The 21,606-nt window shown below is 44.9% G+C and overlaps 1 protein-coding gene across 6 annotated transcripts in view; it reads right to left on the reverse strand.

The window, feature by feature from the left end:
- CNIH3 (cornichon family AMPA receptor auxiliary protein 3) overlaps window positions 1-21,606 on the reverse strand; it is a 335,293-nt gene that overhangs the window by 36,695 nt on the left and 276,992 nt on the right. Inside the window, exon 4 of one of the 6 annotated variants that reach the window (XM_073011494.1) lies at window positions 14,702-15,926. The exons of the other annotated variants lie outside the window; for them this stretch is intronic. Coding sequence (XP_072867595.1) covers window positions 15,717-15,926 — 210 coding nt within the window. The 3' untranslated portion in view covers window positions 14,702-15,716. Of the gene's footprint in view, window positions 1-14,701; window positions 15,927-21,606 lie in introns of those variants that run through there. 6 annotated transcript variants of the gene reach the window in all.

Below are 21,606 nucleotides of genomic sequence, written 5' to 3' on the forward strand. Positions count from 1 at the left end.
CTGCTCTGTAGGTGATGCAGCCTGCTCACACCAGGCAGAACACACACCGTCCTTCCACCTGCCACCCTGCACCTTACTACCTGCAGTGTGCACTAGTGTGACCCATGCCCCTACCTCCTGAACAGCAGTTCGTGTTCTCAGTCCACCGAAGGCGTACCTCTGAGAGGTGTACTGCAGGATCCAATCCACTGAAACTCTGGCCTCATTCATGGCAGGATTGGTACACTGTTGCTCACTTTGAGTTGGAACGCGTTGCGGGCTGAGGTGGGAGGCCTGCAGAGCAGCAGTGACTCAGGTGTGCTGCAGGGAGAATATGCAGGTGCTCACCTTGTTCTGCCTAAATACCTGCTGCGTGCTGAATGAGCTGGCAGTGGCTGATGGGACTAACAGAGTCAACAGAATCCTGCAGAACCAGGAAATGTTCGCATGTATAAAAATACTAGGAATATTTTTGCCTCATGAAAAAAGATGAACTTCTATCTTTTAGGAAACAAATTGCTTTGGAAACTCTATTCTTAGCTCAAGAACTGGGTAGGGAGGCTTGAAAGAGGCAACCAGGCAGGTAAAGGCAGCAACGCTAATAGGAAAGCAGTAGGTGCCCATCAGCACGGCCAGGCTGATGAAACTCAGTGCCCTAACCATGATAACTAACATTGCAAAATGCTCTCTAGGGCACTGATTTTCCCAACTTAGCTGCACACTGGAGTCACTTGGGGAGTTTCGTAAAATACTGATGCTGAGTTTCATCCCCAGAGATTATGACTTAATTGGTTTGGGATGAATTCTGGGCATCAGGATTTTTTAAATTTCCCACAGGTGATTCTAACGTGCAGCAACGTTGGAGCCCCTCTGCTAAGCAGGCTTCATGTTCATCAACACATTTAAGCTGCCCATCACGGCTCAGCGGGTCTGGTGGTCACGTCTACCTTGGCCAGCCCTCTCCTCTCATGAGCACAGGCCCATGTGGGATGCACAGACACTAGGTCACCGGCTCCTCAAAATCTCCCGGCCCCTCCAACAGGTAGAAAAAGGGTTTTAACCAGCCAGGACAGATGGACCTTGAGACGTCAGAAGTGTTTCCGGCTCTGAAAAGAAACAGGGCAATGGTTCACCCTGCCTGCACACTGGGCTGTCTTGGCACCATTTATAAAACGCTGAGGCCCTAACCTCACCTCCTGAGTTTCTAATTCAATGATGAGGTTCAGACATGGAAATTAAAAGCTAGCCCTTACAACCAACGTGTTTCTGCAGGCCCAGGACAGTAAAGGTAGAGGATGCTATCTCAGTGGAGTCTCCCCTGACCGGCAAGGAGAGGGCCCAAGGAGTGGGGAAGAAATGAGGGGGAAGGGAAGAGAGGGGAAAGGGAAGTTAGGATCTTGGTGTCTGCAAAGTCTGTAGTAGAAGTCTCTACCTTGGTAGGCCATCAGAATCCTCTGAGGGCTTTTGAATACACCACTGTCTGTGCCCCCTTGTCCAATCAAGTGGGACTCTCTGGGGGTGCGGTCCCACATCTGGATCCTTGGGTTTTAAACGTCCCCCAGTGGATTGAAATGTGCTGCTGAGACTGAGAAAGCAGGTCTCTGAGAAGAAGTTCCTGACTGCTCAATTCTGCATCTACCTGGGGCTGCGCCTGGGGCTGAGGACAGAAGATCGCCTCGGCGACAGGCCAGCCCATGGGCTACCCTGGAACATCTAGTCATGGTGACACTGGTGTGGGGAAACAGACACCCTCTTATACTACCAGTGGGAATACATCTGCTTTGACTTTTTTGAGAAAGTAATCTGGCAATTTTTAGAAAAGTACAAATTCATATGCCCTTTTGCCTGACAATTTCACTCCTGGGATATAACCTCACAAAGGTGTTTATTGCAGGGTTGGGGCCAAACAGAACTGAAAGCATGCATAAGGTCCATCAATATGAAAATGACTAAATAAATTCTGTGTACTATGCAATATTATGAAAGCTTATGTAATTATTATTTTTTTATTATACTTTGAGTTCTAGGGTACATGTGCAAAACATGCAGGTTACATATGTATACATGTGCCATGCTGGTGTGCTGCACCCATTAACTCATCACTTACATTAGGTATATCTCCTAATGCTATCCCGTCCCACTACCCCCTCCCCACAATAGGACCCGGTGTGTGATGTTCCCCTTCCTGTGTCCAAGTGATCTCATTGTTCAATTCCCACCTATGAGTGAGAACATGCAGTATTTGGTTTTCTGTTCTTGGGATAGTTTGCTGTGAATGATGGTTTCCAGCTGCATCCATGTCCCTACAAAGCACATGAACTCATCCTTCTTCATGGCTGCATAGTATTCCATGGTGTGTATATGTGCCACATTTTCTTAATCCAGTTTGTCACTGATGGACATTTGGGTTGATTCCAAGTCTTTGCTATTGTGAATAGTGCCGCAACAAACATACGTGTGCATGTGTCTTTATAACAGCATGATTTATAATCCTTTGGGTATATACCCAGTAATGGGATGGCTGGGTCATATGGTATTTCTAGTTCTAGATCCTTGAGGAATCGCCACACTGTTTTCCACAATGTTTGAACTAGTTTCCAGTCCCACCAACAGTGTAAAAGTGTTCCTATTTCTCCACATCCTCTCCAGCACCTATTGTTCCCTGATTTTTTAATGACTGCCATTCTAACTGGTGTGAGATGGTATCTCATTGTGGTTTTGATTTGCATTTCTCTGATGGCCAGTGATGATGAGCATTTTTTCATGTGTCTGTTGGCTGCATAAATGTCTTCTTTTGAGAAGTGTCTGTTCATATACTTTGCCCACTTTTTGATGGGGTTGTTTGTTTTTTTCTTGTAAATTTGATTGAGTTCTTTGTAGGTTCTGGATATTAGCCCTTTGTCAGATGAGTAGATTGCAGAAATTTTCTCCCATTCTGTAGGTTGCCTGTTCACTCTGATGGTAATTTCTTTTGCTGAGCAGAAGCTCTTTAGTTTAATTAGATCCCATTTGTCAATTTTGGCTTTTGTTACCGTTGCTTTTGGTGTTTTAGACATGAAGTCCTTGCCCATGCCTATATCCTGAATGGTATTACCTAGGTTTTCTTCTAGGGTTTTTATGGTTTTAGGTCTAACATTTAAGTCTCTAATCCATCTTGAATTGATTTTTGTATAAGGAGTAAGGAAAGGATCCAGTTTCAGCTTTCTACTTATGGCTAGCCAATTTTCCCCGCACCATTTATTAAATAGGGAATCCTTTCCCCATTTCTTGTTTGTCAGGTTTGTCAAAGATCAGATGGCTGTAGATGTGTGGTATTATTTCTGAGGGCTCTGTTCTGTTCCACTGGTCTATATCTCTGTTTTGGTACCAGTACCATGCTGTTTTGGTTACTGTAGCCTTGTAGTATAGTTTGAAGTCAGGTAGAGTGATGCCTCCAGCTTTGTTCTTTTGACTTAGGATTGTCTTCGCAATGCAGGGTCTTTTTTGGTTCCATATGAACTTCAAAGCAGTTTTTTCCAATTCTGTGAAGAAAGTCATTGGTAGCTTAATGGGGATAGCATTGAATCTATAAATTACCTTGGGCAGTATGGCCATTTTCACAATATTGATTCTTCCTATCCATGAGCATGGTATGTTCTTCCATTTGTTTGTGTACTCTTCTGTTTCACTAAGCAGTGGTTTGTAGTTCTCCTTGAAGAGGTCCTTTACATCCCTTGTAAGTTGGATTCCTAAGTATTTTATTCTCTTTGAAGCTGTTGTGAATGGGAGTTCATTCATGATTTGGCTCTCCGTTTGTCTGTTATTGGTGTATAAGAATGCTGTGATATTTTGCACATTGATTTTGTATCCTGAGACTTTGCTGAAGTTGCTTATCAGCTTAAGGAGATTTGGGGTTGAGACAACAGGGTTTTCTAAATATACAATCATGTCATCTGCAAACAGGGACAATTTGACTTCTTCTTTTCCTAACTGAATACCCTTTATTTCTTTCTCTTGCCTGATTGCCCTAGCCAGAACTTCCAACACTATGTTGAATAGGAGTGGGGAGAGAGGGCATCCCTGTCTTGTGCCAGTTTTCAAAGGGAATGCTTCCAGTTTTTGCCCATTCAGTATGATATTGACTGTGGGTTTGTCATAAATAGCTCTTATTATTTTGAGATACGTTCCATCAATACCGAATTTATTGAGAGTTGTTAGCATGAAGGGTTGTTGAATTTTGTCAAAGGCCTTTTCTGCATCTATTGAGATAATCATGTGGTTTTTGTCTTTGGTTCTGTTTATATGCTGGATTACATTTATTGATTTGCATATGTTGAACCAGCCTCACATCCCAGGGATGAAGCCCACTTGATCATGGTGGATAAGCTTTTTGATGTGCTGCTGGATTTGGTTTGCCAGTATTTTATTGAGGATTTTTGCATCGATGTTCATCAGGGATATTGGTCTAAAATTCTCTTTTTTTGTTGTACCTCTGCCAGGCTTTGGTATCAGGATGATGTTGGCCTCGTAAAATGAATCAGGGAGGATTCCCTCTTTTTCTATTGATTGGAATAGTTTCAGAAGGAATGGTACCAACTCCTCCTTGTACCTCTGGTAGAGTTTGGCTGTGAGTCCATCTGGTCCTGGACTTGTTTTGGTTGGTAGGCTAGTAATTATTGCCTCAATTTCAAACCCTGCTATTGGTCTATTCAGGGATTCAACTTCTTCCTGATTTAGTCTTGGGAAAGTGTAAGTGTTCAGGAAATTATCTATTTCTTCTAGGTTTTCTAGTTTATTTGCGCAGAGGTGTTTACAGTATTCTGTGATGGTAGTTTGTATTTCTGTGGGGTCAGTGGTAATATCCCCTTTATCATTTTTTATTGCATCTATTTGATTCTTCTCTCTTTTCTTCTTTATTAGTCTTGCTAGTGGTCAATTAATTTTGCTGACCTTTTCAAAAAATCAGCTCCTGGATTCATTGATTTTTTGGAGGGTTTTTTGTGTCTCTATCTCCTTCAGTTCTGCCCTGATCTTAGTTATTTCTTGCCTTCTGCTAGCTTTTGAATGTGTTTGCTCTTGCTTCTCTAGTTCTTTTAATCATGATGTTAGGGTGTCAATTTTAGATCTTCCCGGCTTTCTCTTGTGGGCATTTAGTGCTATAAATTTCCCTCTACACACTGCTTTAAATGTGTCCCAGAGATTCTGGTATGTTGTATCTTTGTTCTCATTGGTTTCAAAGAACATCTTTATTTCTGCCTTCATTTTGTTATGTATCCAGTAGTCATTCAGGAGCAGGTCGTTCAGTTTCCATGTAGTTGAGCAGTTTTGATTGAGTTTCTTAGTACTGAGTTCTAGTTTGATTGCACTGTGGTCTGGCAGACAGTTTGTTATAATTTCTGTTCTTTTACATTTGCTGAGGAATGCTTTGCTTCCAACTATGTGGTCAATTTCGGAATAAGTGTGACGTGGTGCTGAGAAGAATGTATATTCTGTTGATTTGGAGTGGAGAGTTCTGTAGATGTCTATTAGGTCCACTTGGTGCAGAGTTGAGTTCAATTCCTGGGTATCCTTGTTAACTTTCTGTCTCGTTGATCTGTCTAATGTTGACAGTGGAGTGTTGAAGTCTCCCATTATTACTGTATGGGAGTCTAAGTCTCTTTGTAAGTCTCTAAGGACATGCTTTATGAATCTGGGTGCTCCTGTATTGGGTGCATATATATTTAGGATAGTTAGCTCTTCCTGATGAATTGATCCCTTTTCCATTATGTAATGGCCTTGTCTCTTTTGATCTTGGATGGCTTAAAGTCTGTTTTATCAGAGACTAGGATTACAACCCCTGCTTTTTTGTTTGTTTGTTTTTCATTTGCTTGGTAGATCTTCCTCCATCCCTTTATTTTGAGCCTATGTGTGTCTCTGCATGTGAGATGGGTCTCCCGAATACAGCAAACTGATGGGTCTTGACTCTTTATCCAGTTTGCCAGTCTGTGTCTTTTAATTGGACAATTTAGTCCATTTACATTTAAGGTTAATATTGTTATGTGTGAACTTGATCCTGTCATTATGATATTAGCTGGTTATTTTGCTCACTAGTTGATGTAGTTTCTTCCTAGCATCGATGGACTTTACATTTTGGCATGTTTTTGCAATGGCTGATACCTGTTGTTCCTTTCCATGTTTAGTGCTTCCTTCAGGATCTCTTGTAGGGCAGGCCTGGTGGTGACAAAATCTCTAAGCATTTGTTTGTCTTAAAGGATTTTATTTCTCCTTCACTTATGAAACTTAGTTTGGCTGGATATGAAATTCTGGGTTGAAAATTCTTTTCTTTAAGAATGTTGAATATTGGCCCCCACTCTCTTCTGGCTTGGAGAGTTTCTGCCAAGAGATCTGCTGTTAGTCTGATGGGCTTCCCTTTGTGGGTAACCCAACCTTTCTCTCTGGCTGCCCTTAACATTTTTTCCTTCATTTCAATTTTGGTGAATCTGACAATTATGTGTCTTGGAGTTACTCCTCTCGAGGAGTATCTTTGTGGTGTTCTCTGTATTTCCTGAATTTGAATGTTGGCCTGCCTTACTAGGTTGGGGAAGTTCTCCTGGATGATATCCTGCAGAGTGTTTTCCAACTTGGTTCCATTTTCCCCATCACTTTCAGGCACCCCAATCAGACGTAGATTTAGTCTTTTCACGTAATCCCATATTTCTTGGAGGCTTTGTTCATTTCTTCTTACTCTTTTTTCTCTACACTTCTCTTCTTGCTTCATTTCATTCATTTGATCTTCAATCGCTGATATTTTTTCTTCCAGTTGATCGAGTCCCGTTACTGAAGCTTGTGCACTTGTCACGTAGTTCTCGTGTTATGGTTTTCATCTCTATCAGTTCTTTTAAAGTCTTCTCTACATTGGTTATTTTAGTTAGCCTTTCATCAAATCTTTTTTCAAGGTTTTTAGTTTCTTTGCACTGGTTACATAGTTCCTCCTTTAGCTCTGAGAAGTTTGATCATCTGAAGCCTTCTTCTCTCAACTTGTCAAAGTCATTCTCCATCCAGCTTTGTTCCGTTGCTGGCGATGAGCTGCGTTCCTTTGGAGGGGGAGATGCGCTCTGATTTTTTGAATTTCCAGCTTTTCTGCACTGCTTTTTCCCCATCTTTGTGGTTTTATCTGCCTTTGGTCTTTGATGATGGTGACGTACTGATGGGGTTTTGATGTGGGTGTCCTTTCTGTTTGTTAGTTTTCCTTCTAACAGTCAGGACCCTCAGCTGCAGGTCTGCTGGAGTTTGCTTGAGGTCCACTCCAGACCCTGTTTGCCTGGGTATCAGCAGCGGAGGCTATAGAAGATAGAATATCGCTGAACAGCAAGTGTTGCTATCTGATTCTTGCTCTGGAAGCTTCATCTCAAGGGTGTACCCAGCTGTGTGAGGTGTGACGTGTCAGTCTGCACCTAGTGGGGGATGTCTCCCACTTAGGCTACTCAGGGGTCAGGGACCCACTTGAGCAGGCAGTCTGTCCGTTCTTAGATCTCAACCTCCGTGCTGGGAGATCCACTGCTCTCTTCAAAGCTATCAGACAGGGACGTTTACCTCTGCCAAGGTTTCTGCTGCTTTTTGTTTAGCTATGCCCTGTCCCCAGAGGTGGAGTCTACAGAGGCAGGCAGGCCTCCTTGAGCTGTGGTGGGCTCCACCCAATTCGAGCTTCCCAGAGGCTTTGTTTACCTACTTAAGCCTCAGAAATGGTGGGCGCCCCTCTGCCAGCCTCACTGCGGCCTTGCGGTTAGATCTCAGACTGCTGTGCTAGCAATGAGGGAGGCTCCGTGGGCATGGGACCCTCAGGGCCAGGTGTAGGATATAATCTCCTAGTGTGCCGTTTGCTAAGACCCTTGGTAAAGCACAGTATTAGGGTGGGAGTTACCTGATCTTCCAGGTGTTGTGTGTCTCAATTTCCTTTGGCTAGGAAAAGGAATTCCCTTCCCCCTTGCACTTCCCTGATGACGCGATGCCTCACCCTGCTTCAGCTCTTGCTGGTCGGGCTGCACCCACAGACCAGCACCAACTGTCCGACATGCCCCAGTGAGATGAACCCGGTACCTCAGTTGAAAATACAGAAATCACCCGTCTTCTGTATCGCTCACGCTGGGGGCTAAAGGCTGGAGCTGTTCCTATTTGGCCATCTTGGGCATGCCCCTTCAAAATCATAATTATTTTTAAGAGAAACCTATAGCTATTGACCTACAAGGGTATCGGTGATGTAATGGTATGTGGGGAAAAAACTAGTTATAGGAAAGCAACGTTTCCATTATTAGGAAAGAGAAACAAAAAAAACCGAGTTGGAGTGTATATCTGTGCATACATGTATTTGTCAATCTAAACGTTCATGGAGATACAGCATAATGGGAGGATACAAACCCAGCTTTTATGTCAGATAGGAAGGAGAAGGGTGAGGCAACTTACTAATATTTTCTTCATATCAACTTTGCGTCATTTTACTAGTGAAAATATGAATATATTAATTTTATAACTAAAACAATTAATATAGAAAATGAAATAGCATGCTCCAAGGAAAGACTGCCCGGATTTAAATCTCAGCTTTTCATGTACTAGCTTATGTTGCTTAACTTCTCTGTCCCTCAATTTCCTCCTCACTGTAAAGGGGACCATAATGATGTCTACATCCCAGGGCTGTCGCGAGTGAGATCATCCAACCAAGCACTTTGTACAATGTCTGGCATATTATACCACATAGAATACCTTAATAAATGTTGTTATAGAAAAAAAACTTAAGCTTCTGTTACAAGCTGAACATCTCCCCCAAAAATTCACATGTTGAAACCCTACCCCCTAATGTGATGGTGTTAGGAAGTGGGGTCTCCGGAAGGTTATTAGGATTAGACGAAAACATGAAGGTGGAGCCCTCATGAATGGGATTAGTGTCCTCATGAAGGGTGCAGAGAGAGCTTGCCCCTCCACCATGTGAGGCTGCAGCCAGGAGACAGCTGTCTATGAACCAGGAAGTGGCCCTCTACAGATGCTGAATTGTCTGGCACCTTAATCTTGGACTTCCCAGCCTCCATAGTTGTGAGAGATACATTTGTGTTGTTTAAGCCACTGAGTCTATGGTATTTTGTTATAGCAGCACTAAGATAGCCACTGAGAACCAATCTTCCATGTCTAGCTAACCTTACCTCCTCCCACAACAACAACAAAAAAGAAACCAAGCCTGACTTCCACTCTCTGCATAGCAGTTTGACACCCTGCAGTGGCCTCTCCAGAAGCTTGTGCATGCCATGGCTTCCAGGCAGCCAGCACAGCACTGTGGGTGGTCAGGGCCCTTCATCACTTCCTTCAGCCCCAACATGGGTCAATGCTGTCCTGCTCTCAAGTGACAACTTCCAGGCAATGAAGTGCCTGGGATCTCCTGGGAAGGGATGTCCCAAAAACAAAAATAGTTACAATAATTACATGACTTCGGCCCTACTCAGCAATTGGCACCTCTGCAGAAGTTCACATGGCAGACGAGGATTTTGTCCTGACTCTGTGCCTGCTGGGGAGACAGGCACTGGAGCTAATTAGAATGATGAATGACCCACGCCCTGTCCAACATGTGCTGAGCCAACCGTCTAGGTCCAGGGGACAGGCTCTGCACTCTGCTCCCTGCAAGGGGTGTGGAGAGGCAGGACCCAGACCCTTCTGTTTAGATCCTTTCTCCAGGAGAAGGATGGGGGAAAGTCTTCATGGGCTTTACTGAGGATAACTTTGCTTTTGATCTTGATAAACAATAAAACCCAATGAAACAGGATCCAAGTCTTGCCCTTTCTTTCTCTGAAGCACATCTGGAATAATGAGAAAGTGCTAGGAAAATTAAAACCCGGAAACTCACTATTCACTCTATTTGCCATTCACCAAAGAACAGAATTCAAGGGCAGGTAAATCATTTCTCCTAACCAATGGGATGCTGTTTCCCTGAAAACTCTTCTCTGGTGCAGAGATCCTATTGCAGACTGAAACATGTCCTCCCAAATTTCATATGTGGAAGCCCTAACCCCCAGTACCTCAGAATGGGACAGTAAGTATTTGGAGACAGAGTCTTTAGAGAGGCAACTAGGTTAAATGTGGTCATTAGGGTGGGTCCTATTATGCCAAAACCCTATTAACCTCAGTAGGGAGGGTACCAGATTCAAGAGTCTGAAGAAGAGACCCAGAGCTAGCAAAGGAGACATGGGGTTTTATTGGGGCCCTCCATACAGGGGAGAGAGTCCAGTGGTGGCAAGCTGGACAAAAGAACCACCTTACATACAGAAATGGTCCAGTGGCGACAGGCTGGACAAAATATCCGCCTTCCTACAGTGCAGTGGCAATGAGCTGGACAACATTTCCACCTTCCTACAGTCCACTAGGTGGTGGGCCAGACAAGATAACCACAAGGCCCAGTGGCAGCAGGGTGGGCAAGAAAACCACAACCTCCTGTAAACATCATGCAGCTTATAAAACATTTTCACTTAACACTGTCCCCTAATGATCCCCACATGGCAACCTTCATTCAACTCAAAGCTCAGGGCCCCAATCCTCTGCATAGTTCATGTCCCTGACAAGTGGGACAGGTAGGGGGTGAGGGGCTCAGATTTTTATCATAGATAAGGTATGAAACTCTAGGTTGGCCACACACAGGTTCCCCAGCTTGGAACACACCTTCAGATGCATCTGCCATATAGGGCCATTCTAAAGGTATGCTTAAATTATTGCTGTCAGATGGATTTAGCCTACAGACCCTAACCTGGTATGACTAGTGTCCTAAAAGAAGAGGAAATTAGGAAACAGACACACAGAGGAATGATCACGTGGAGATAGTGAGAAGGTGGCCATCCACAAGCCAAGCGGAGAACTCTCAGAAGGAACCAGCCCTGCCGACACCTTGATCTAGTACTTCCAGCCTCCAGACCTGTGAGATGAATGCCTGTGGCTAAGGCCACCCGGCTGCTGTGTTATGGCAGCCCTGGCTGACACTCAGCTGCCAAAGGGCCAGGAGAAGGGGGTACAGTGTCCTCTGAAGGTTCTTTCTCTGAAGACATCAGTTTCAACAGTCTCTTGAGGTTGAAACGATGCCTTTGGTCAAAACCTCTTAGCCCATTTTTTACTTGAAGGGTGAGAACCAGTGGAGAAGAGATGGTAGTCAGACTACAGAAGAGAATGGGGCCTGTCCGCATGAGGACAACAGTGGATCCTGGGAATGGATATGCCCAAGAATGTCCAGGGATGGTGCCAAGCTTGCTCTGAAAAACTCAAAGACGTGGAAATATTCTGGGAAAAGTAGGGAAACGTCTTTAATCCCTAGAGCATGGAAACATAAGGACTATTAGAAAGGGCAGGGATTTGGGGTGAATCCAGACCCTGCACTTACTAAGTGACCTCATAGCCCTCCAAGTCTCATCTCCCCATCTCCACATCACAGCAGTGTGGTAAGAACAAGTGAAACACTTGTAAAGCACGTAGCACATGGAAAGCATGTAGTAGTCATTATGGAGTTTGTTCCACTCATTCACTCATTCATTCATTCCATCAGCAAAGCATTACTGGCTATGTGCTGCGCTGGCTGTAGGCAGAGTTCTGCACAGTGAACAAGATTCACAGTTAGTGCCCTTACTCATCTTCTAGTCTGCTAAGGAAAGCATGCTTTTTACAAATTATTTTACCTTCTGAATTCCGCCTACACCCATCTTCCTTTTAAAGTCCAGAATATGTGTGCTTGAAATACATTATCAATAACTCAGAATGACCCAACATTGGCAATTGGTATCACCACTATCAAAAAACATGTGAAGTACCCAATAGCATGTATTAAAGTCTAGCTCACGCAGAGAATTCTACAGTTTCTCTCAGAAGACATATAGTTTGTCATTTATCAGTACATCCTGCCTGAGTGGCTCCTTTATTTGGTTCCCGCCAGGACACCAGTGGCACTGGTGCTACCTTATGCTGGTGTCCTGAGTGGTAACAGCAGTGATGTCACCACTGGAAGGCCACAATAGCAGAGCTGTTCTTGCTGCGTGTTCCCCGCCTACCTCCTTGTGCTATAATCGGTGATCATTGTCCTCCAGAATCTCATCACTGCTTTGACCATTTGGTTGATACAGAAAGGAAACAGGATGGCTTTTCTATCCCTTTATAATAATGGCACTTTGCATTTGTATAGCACATTTAACTTATTCAGTGCATTTTCTTGTCTACTGCCGGGTCTTATCCTAATGAAACAAAACTCCATGAGTTGTGTAATTGTCTGCGCCACAGAGACAGCTTAGAAATCAGAGCCAGTGAAACTCAGTTCTGGAGGAGGACCAATGCCCCAAATTGCTTAAGGAATAACAAGTCCCATAGAAGTTACAAATGGAGCCGGCATGATAACTTGGCAACGCAGCTTTTCCGTGGGGAGAAGATATGTCTGGAGCATGCGAATTAATTCAGCACAAGCTGGGAGCTCAGAGGAATTCTCTCTTATTGTCCCCACCTTTGTACAGGCTGGTGTGGTTTTACCTTTAGAGAGGGGCTGTAGGAGTTGGAAAGAGTGAGAGGCAGAGACTGGATGCTACTGAGAATAAGAGGCTATTAGGATTTGTAAGATTGGCCCATTTTGTGGCCCAGAAACAGGACCCAAAAATGTTTCTTGCTTCTTCAGCAATTTGGAAAAGGGCAAAAATGAGTGGCTGGAAGGGTGAGCATTCTGGGGGCTGAAAACCAGAATCTTTACTTCTCATCACATTCTGGAAAATGAAGCATCTGGAAGCAGAGTTCCCACCACAAAAAACACGTGGCTCGTGGATTACTTGCAATGAGTCATCCCGCTGGGCTGACCATCTCCCTGGAATTTGCGAAGTAACTCCTTCAGTCCACTTGGGCACCTGTTGGCAAATCATTGCTTTTACTCTGCAACCATTTGGAAAATTATGGCTCTCTAAATCATACCCTCAAGAACAGGGAAAGTGAAAATTCCTCCCCACCTGCACTATTCTCCCACTCAGTGATCCTCAGCTTGGCTACACATTAGAATCATCTGGAGAGCTGTTAAAAAAACAAGTGCCGGGTGCGGTGGCTCAAGCCTGTAATCCCAGCACTTTGGGAGGCCGAGACGGGCGGATCACGAGGTCAGGAGATCGAGACCATCCTAGCTAACACCGTGACACCCCGTCTCTACTAAAAATACAAAAAAAAAACTAGCCGGGAGGCGGAGCTTGCAGTGAGCTGAGATCCGGCCACTGCACTCCAGCCTGGGCAGCAGAGCGAGACTCCGTCTCAAAAAAAAAAAAAAGAAAAACAAGTGCCAAGCTGCACTTCAGAAAGTCTGGGGGGTGGGACCCAGGCAACAGGATGTTTTAACCTCCGCAAGCAATTTCAGTGTACAGCCAAGGTCGAAAACCAGCGTTCTAACTACGTCCATTACAATGCTCACCCACTGGGCACTGAGGGTGCTCTGACGTGACAAGCACGTCACACCTGTCACGGCCTTTCTCTGGTCTTCTCCACATGCCTTTATCCCATGCTCAGCAGTGAGAATTCCGGCTCACACATTATGAAAATCATAGCCCATGGTATTTGTGGTTGCCAGTCTCATGTGAACTAATCCTTGCTGCTATCTAACATGAATCTGACCCCATGCTAAGTAATGTAGCAGTTGCAGAAACCAGAAGGACAGGATCCTTGTCTTCAAGAATACAACTGTGTAAGAGACATGTACAGGCAACTACCATATAAGGTTTTAGGTGATTAGGGCTTTGAGGGACTCTCAGGCAGGAATGCAGAGAAAAAGCAAGATTTCTTTTAGCTGTACTGAGCATGTCTTCACAACTGACACACTACACACACACCCACAATTTATCCCCTTCAGCACATAACAACCGACTACGTACATGGTAGGTGCTAAATGAATTCCAGTTGAATGAATGAATGAATTCAGATTGGTACCTACTGGGTTGTTCCATAAAGCCAACACCCAGCACTTCTCAGCTCCCCACAACCCACACCATGCCCAGCCTCCTCCGGGATCCGTTTAATATCATTCATTCTGTGACACCTCTTCTTGCTCCTCTCCCACCTCACATTCCTGCCCTTAGTTTTCCAGAGTGCACATCAGGGCTGCATGTCCTGCACAGGTTGCTCTACTGATTGACATCCCTCGTGACACAGAGATCTGCAGCTGTCCTCCAATGTCCTCACTGCCATTTCTCTGGAATAAAATCCCTGATGCTGAGCTGAGCACATAGCCCCACAGAATCAAGACTAGATTATGCTATTTGCCTAAGATCTGGCCAAAGAGTTAAGGGGGAGTGGTGTGTGTGACTTCTGGGTCACTTTCTTCAAGGAAATGACCCTTTTCCTCTTGCCTCCTCCATTCTGCTACTTGAAAGAAGGTCATGATGTGACGTCCTCACGGTCCACATGGACAAGGAAATTCCCTAAAAATGACAGAGCTCCAAAGACGGGAGGAGCCTGGGTCTCTAGACAGCTTTGTGAGGCCGAGTCCCACCCACCCCATGCCAGCCTGGACAGGCCTCCCAAGGCCGAGTGAGCCCCATCGTGTTTCAGTCACGTTATAGTGGGTCTCTGTTACTCACAGCCCCAAACCCATATCCCAATTTGCTTTCCTGACTCTCGCACATCCTATAATCCCAGAGTTCCTTGTTACGTTAATGACAGGAGAAGGATATTATGAAAACCCAAATTGTTTCTGTCAGAACAATCAATGATTTGGTGACTTCTCATAGCAAAACTCCCAAGAGTCCATAAATCTTTATTGCTGAGAAGGTCAGGCTGTGAGAATCTGCTCTGCCTCTGCCGATGAATGCAGTAAGGGGACCAGCCTACTTTCACCTGGTCCACATGGTCTGTGGAGACTACAGGAGAGCCTAAGCGATCATCATTCTTTTCGCTGGCCCTGCAGACACTGGCCCCTAGGGTAGTGGTAACAAGCTCTGTAAAGTTATGGAAAATAACTGACTCCTATGAATGTGAGGAATTGGAAGCAGCAAGGGTCGAAGACTGTGAACATGGACTCGGGGACCAGACCTATGAGCTGGGTGACCTTGAACAAGGTACTAACCATCTGGTGAGCAGATAATTTCACCCAACTCACAAGGTTGCTATGAAGGTTCGGTTCACAGCAGTTCCAGGCCTCTCTGTAAACCTACTGAACCTGAACTTACCAGAATTGAGGGGAGTGCATTAGTTAGGGCTCTCCAGGAAAACAGAACCAACAGGGTGTGTGTATGTATGTGTGTGTGCACGTGTGTGTGTGTGTATGTGTGTGTTGAGAGAGAGAGAGATTTTAAGGAATAGGCTCATGCAACTGTAGAGATTTGGTAAGTTCAAAATCTGTAGAGTGGGCTGGCAGGCCGGAGACCCAGGGAACAGTCAATGTTGCTGTTGAGGTCTGAAAGTTGACTGCTGGCCAAATCCCCTCTTGCTCCGGAGAGCTGGGTCTTTCTGCTCTAGTAAGGCCTTCAACTGATTGAGTGAGGCCCACCCACAGAAGGGATGATAATGTGCTTTACTCAAAGTCCAATTTATTTCTTTAATTTTATGTCAATAGTTTTTGGGGAACAGGTGGTGTTTGGTTACATGGATAAGTTCTTTAGTGGTGATTTCTGAGATTTTGGTGCACCCATCACCTGAGCAGTGTACACTGTACCCAATGTGTAGTCTTTTATTCCTCAGCCCCCTCCCATCCTTCCCCCAAAATCCCCAAAGCCCATTATATCATTTTTATGCCTTTGCATCCTCATAGCTTAGCTCTCACTTATAAGTGAGAACATATGATATTTGGATTTCCATTCCTGAGTTTCTTCACTTAGAATAATGGCCTCCAGTTCCAGCCAACTTGCCGCAAAGGCCATTATTTCATTCCGTTTCATGGCTGAGTAGTATTCCATGGTGCATACATGCCACATTTTCTTTCCACTCATTGGCTGATGGGCATTTAGGTTGGTTCCATAATTCTGTAATTACAAATTATGCTGCTATAAACGCGTGTGCATGTGTCTTTTTCATATAATGAAAGTCCGATTTAAATGTTAATCTCATCCAAAAATACACCCTCACAGAAACAACCAGAACAATGTTAGATCACACATCTGGGCACCATGACCTAGCCAAGGTGACAGATAAAACTAACTATCCTGGGTGGATAGGAACCTGCCTTTCAGAGTCGTATGTTTAATCATCGATCCAGATTCAATGTGAGGCACAGCCAGGTTTAGGGACCCTCTCAGTGATGCATCCTAAGGTCCCTGATGATTTTAGGGTTTCTCCTCCTGCTGCCATGAGGGCTGCTTTACTTTTTGAAACTGGTTGTGACGGCCCCACATTCATCTCAAAAGCAACCTTCTGTTGTGTCTCAGGCGAGGAAGGTGTTCTCTCCACACACAGCCAGGACATAGCAAGTTGTGGAAATGCTCCTCAAGTCGAGGGCTCAGCTCATCCTGGGCTGTTTGCAAAGGAGCTGGCAGCTTGTAACATCTGTCTGCTGTCAACTTCTCTGGGTGGAAGCTCTTCTCCCTCCCCTCTCCTCCTCCACAGATCCAGTTCTCCAGACCCTGGGGAGCCATCCTGGCACTGCTTAGGAATCACCAGAACATATACCAAATACTCAAGTCACCAAATATTTCCCACAGTGTTTCTCTACCGTGGCCCCTCCATGGGGCATTTTCAAAATACAGATGACTGGACCCTCCCAAGAACTCCCAGAGCAGAACTTCTAGAAGTGATTCTTAAGCAGATATATGTTGAAACATCTCCAGAGGTGCTCTTGATAAGCAAAAAAAAAAATTAGAAACCATCAGTTCCACTAATGACGAATACTGGAGACCAGCAGACTCTAACATTTGCTACTTCCTGATATGATCCTAGCATAGGAATTTTCACAATCAAGGCAGCAAAGTCTCACTGAAGAATATCCACATCCTTTGCCCTTAACTTTGTAGTGCCTCCACGCTGACCAAAGCTTGAAAAGCTGCTTGCACATTTCCACTTCTCTTGCTTCTCTATGACACCAGGAGAACAAGCCTCAGGTGGTCACTGGAGGATGAGATGTGGCTGAGGCTGACTGAGATGAGCTAATGGCCTGCTGCCCACCAGATACAAGAATGAGCTCCAGCCAAGACCAGAAGAACATCCCCTGTGCCCAAGTGCAGCCAAGATCAACAGAACTGACCACATGACCCATGGACTCATGAGAAATAAATGGTGTTTGCTGTAAACTGGTTCGATACCTTATTATCAGGACAATAGAGAACTAATAAGGATAGGGCCAACCAGCTACCCAGATCCCCAGTGAAAAGCCAGTGCCCATGTGTTAGGGATTTGTTTGTAAAGTCCTTCAGCTTGCCTGCTGCGGCCCTACGGGAGGAGTGAGGTGAGGACATGTCCCCTCCAACTTCTGGTTCAGCATAGCACCACTGTTTACACATCAAGGAAAATGTTCCTTCTTTCCCTCTGACTAACAAGGAGTTTGCCACGGAAAGTGTCTGAATATAAATTATGCATGAGACATGGGTTTCTGAACTAGTTACAACTTTTGTTACAAGATATTTTTACTTTTCTTCAAATATTCCCTCCAGGGGTGAACTACCCTACAAAGAAGTTAAATGAAATTAGAAAAAGAGCCTTAAAAGAATCCACTCGGACCCATCGATAGTGAGCCAAGCATCTTATAGGCTCTCTGAGGCACTATGTGGTTTCAGTATCCACAGCCTCCCTTTAAAATAGCTGAGCCATGTTACCGTAGCGGTGGTCCTTAAGGGGCATGTTTTGAAAAGAAGCAACAATCTCCCCTATAATGTGGTGATTAGAAATGTGGACTCTGGTCACATGGGCTTGCCTTCAAATCCCAGCTCTACCACTTAAGAAACAGGAGACTCTCGGATATATACTTAATCTCTCTAAGCCTCAATTTCCTTTTCTGTTAAGTGTGGCTTTTAATAATGACTACTTCATAGGGTTGTTGTGAGATTAAAGGAGTTAACACTTTTAAAGGCATAGAGTAGTCGGCATCACTATTTCCATGCTTTAGAAATCCCCCCAAGAAACGGAGAATTCTGATCTGCAAAACTTCTACGTCAACAATGGTCTCTCTAAGGCACTCCACACAACTGCCTCTGAGTTTATGTGTCCCTTTTCACTGTATCATGTCCCTCAATTAAAATATGCCATTCCCTCCAGAGCCCTGTAGGAAGAACCATATTGACAGCTAAAAAGAACTGAAATCCAATCAATCCCTTGCGGCGAGGAGTGCCAGTAATTACGAAAAAAAAAAAAGGCAACATCTTCTCCATTCCTCCCAGTTGTTGTTTTTAGAGACAGGGTCTCACACTGACCCAGGCTGGAGTGCAGTGGCACGACCTTGGCTCACTGCAGTCTGAACCTCCTGGACTCAAGTGATCCTCCCACCTCCCCCTCCCACTCCTGAGCAGCTGGGACTACAGGTATGCACCACCATGCCTGGCTAATTTTATTTATTTATTTTTTGTAGAGATGGGGGTCTCACTATGTTACCCACACTGATCACAACCTCCTGGGATCAAGCAATCCTCCTGCTTCCCAAAGTGCTGGGATTACAGGCAAGAGCCACTGCACCCAGCCCTTCCTGGTTGTTAGCACATGACAAATACTGTGCACCAAAGCAACATGCGTCTTTCCCTAAGTTCTGGTTTATAAATGTACTTAGTAGCCCCCACATAGGTCAAAGAAATTTGAACAAATCTTGAACCATCTATGTGTAAATTTGTAGAGTGAACAAATGGCTGAACTCTGGCAAAGAATAACATCACTTTAAGAAAAAAGTTTTCCCCTTATAGAAGTGCCACATGCTTATGGTATCAATGAGATACCAGGAGCTAAGATACTCTGCCCAATGAGAGAATGAAAATAATCCGTCCACTACAGCTTTTTATATCCACGCATGTCAGGAATGTTGCCATAAGAATGTTATGTAACAAATCATTCCAAAATACAGTGCCTTAAAACAATAACCATTTATACTTGCTCACACATCTAAAGGATGGTTGGCAGTCACCGGCTCTAGCAGGCTTGGCCTTGAGGTACAGGTGGGCTCAGGTAGGTTCCCCATGCCTCTCATCCTCCTTGAACTAGTGGATTGGTCTTGTCAATGACAGAATTTCAGAAGGGAGAACAGAAATGTCCGATGACTCTCACAGCCTTGACATACACTCCCACGCCTGCCCACTTTGCAGTGGACAAATCCTGTCACCCGACAGAGCCAAGTATCAGTGGGGAGAGGAAATATACTCGGCTTATAGGAGGAAGAACAGCAAAATCATAATGCAAAGGTCACGGAGACCAGGCTCAGTTGCTTCAGGGGCCTGTGACCTGTGCAGCTGCACAAGGCCCTGCACTGGGAAGAGCCCCACCTTTGGTTGAATGTTTGGCATCAGTTTCCGACATGGAGCCTCACATTGCCATTTTTCACAAGGCCCTGCCAATTATGTAGACAGTCCTGGAGAGAGGGGAGGGTAAGGAAGCATTAATAATAATGCAATCTCCTCATTTAACAAGACTGACTTTTCACTGCGAAAGTGTCATATCCACTCCCCATCTCCTCCAACCCCTGCTTTCAGAACCACATCATGGAATTTCTGCAGTGGGTTCAGGCTGCTACTGGCAGCCTCACTTCACATCATAACTCCTCCGTAAGACAGAGCTGTGGCTCTGGGAAGCTGTAACAAGGAACAGACACAGGTGCCCATTAGTGGGAACACCTATGGTCATATCACCACTGCATTTCCAATACTAAACCTGGGCACCTGCCCCTTCCCACCAGGCTACCCAGTGAACTCAACGGCCCACTCACCCCCAAATCCTACCCACATGCCCTTCTCCTCCATGTGGTGATGAGAATGCCCAATGAGAGAATGAAAATAATCCCCCCACTACAGCTTTTTACATCCACAAATGTCAGGGAAAACCTGCAGTGGGAACAGACAAATTCTTGGGGAAATTGGGACATGAACTGGAGAATCACAGAATTGTCAAGCCAGAACGGACATCCCAAACTATACAACTAAATGCCCCTGACATTGGGCAGGCTCAGTCTAACTCAAAATCATCTCAGGTACAAACTTGTCTAATTTGATCTAAGGGCCTGGGTGCGGTCGCTCACTCCTGTAATCCCAGCACTTTGGGAGGCCGAGGTGGGTGGATCACCTGAGGTCAGGAGTTTGAGACCAGCCTGGCCAACATGGTGTAACCTCACCTCTACTAAAAATACAAAAATCAGCCGGGCGTGGTGGCACATGCCTGTAGTCCCAGATATTCAGGAGGCCGAGGCAGGAGAATCACATGAACCAGGGAGGCAGAGGTTGCAGTGAATCGAGATCGTGCCACTGTATTTTAGCCTGGATGACAAAGTGAGACTCTGCCTCAAAAAATGAAAAATAAAAATAAAAAAACGTAACTTGGTCTAAGGGATGTGAACATTTCACAACCAGTCCCAAAGTTTGATGACTACCACTGATGAAGCACGTTTCTCCTTACTCTCATACCAATCATTTGAGCTCACATTTAAGATAATTTCCTCGAACCACTCGCTAAACTTGCAGATGCAACAGGAGTCAGCCTCCTTCCCATGAGAATCCTTTATATGCCCGAAAGCAGCAATCACACCAACCTCTGCCTTCCAGGATGCTTCCTGCTCCCAAACCTGCACTTTGTAGGGGCCCCACAGAGCTTATGATGTGCCCTGGTGGGGAGAGTTGCTGAAGAGGCAAGTGGCTCTTGCCACAAGAAAAATGAATCATGAGCACAAGTCAACACAAGAATCCTGCAGTTCAGACAATTACCCAAAGAACACATTTTCTGATAATTACAGAGCTAAAAATGGATCCACTTTGAAAATCCCTTCCTTTCTCCCAAGAAAGCTGAGGAGGTGGTTTAACAACAATCAGCTGCTGAGATGCATCACATTCTAGGGTGTTTAGGAGGCTAGTTCCAAGAAATTCTTGGAAGGTGCAGTTCCCAGAAGGTGGTGCTGCTAACTAGACCCATTAACCCTCCCCGCCATCCCCAACACATGCTCACAGCTTGGGAATCAGAACTCAGAAGCCCATTCGAAATGAGAGAGACAGGAGGGAGGAGACCTAGGCCGGCCCACCTTGTGATGCTGCTCAAACACCAAACGGCACTTACCTAAGAAAACGGGAGGGGATGCTAAGGCGGGGTGCAACCAGCCAAGGATTATCTCGGCTGGCCAAGTGTGTGCTTAGTGATGTTATAAAGGGTTTTAGGTAGAATCTAAGGGTCAGGATGATAATAATAACATTTAATATGCATTGTACACTTATGAGCCAGATGTACCATATTATCTCATTTAATTCTCACACACCTGTATGAGCACGGTCCTGTTATTTTCACCCCTAGTTTACATTCACACTGAGGCACACACTGTGAGTTACAAGGATAATAAGGAGAGAGGCAGGATTTGGAAGCAGTAGAAGTTTGCGCACTTCACCAAAACCTTCCAAATATAAAGGTCCCAGAATTGGCTGAGAGCAGATATTAGGATGGTTGAAATACAGACTACAAGGGGGCAGAGGGTATAAGCATTATGGAAGAAAATCAGACAGAAGACACTGTAGGTCAGAGATCTTCTGTGTCAATAATGAA

Source organism: Chlorocebus sabaeus, chromosome 25 (assembly GCF_047675955.1).
Source record: "Chlorocebus sabaeus isolate Y175 chromosome 25, mChlSab1.0.hap1, whole genome shotgun sequence".
Taxonomy (NCBI): Eukaryota; Metazoa; Chordata; class Mammalia; order Primates; family Cercopithecidae; genus Chlorocebus; species Chlorocebus sabaeus.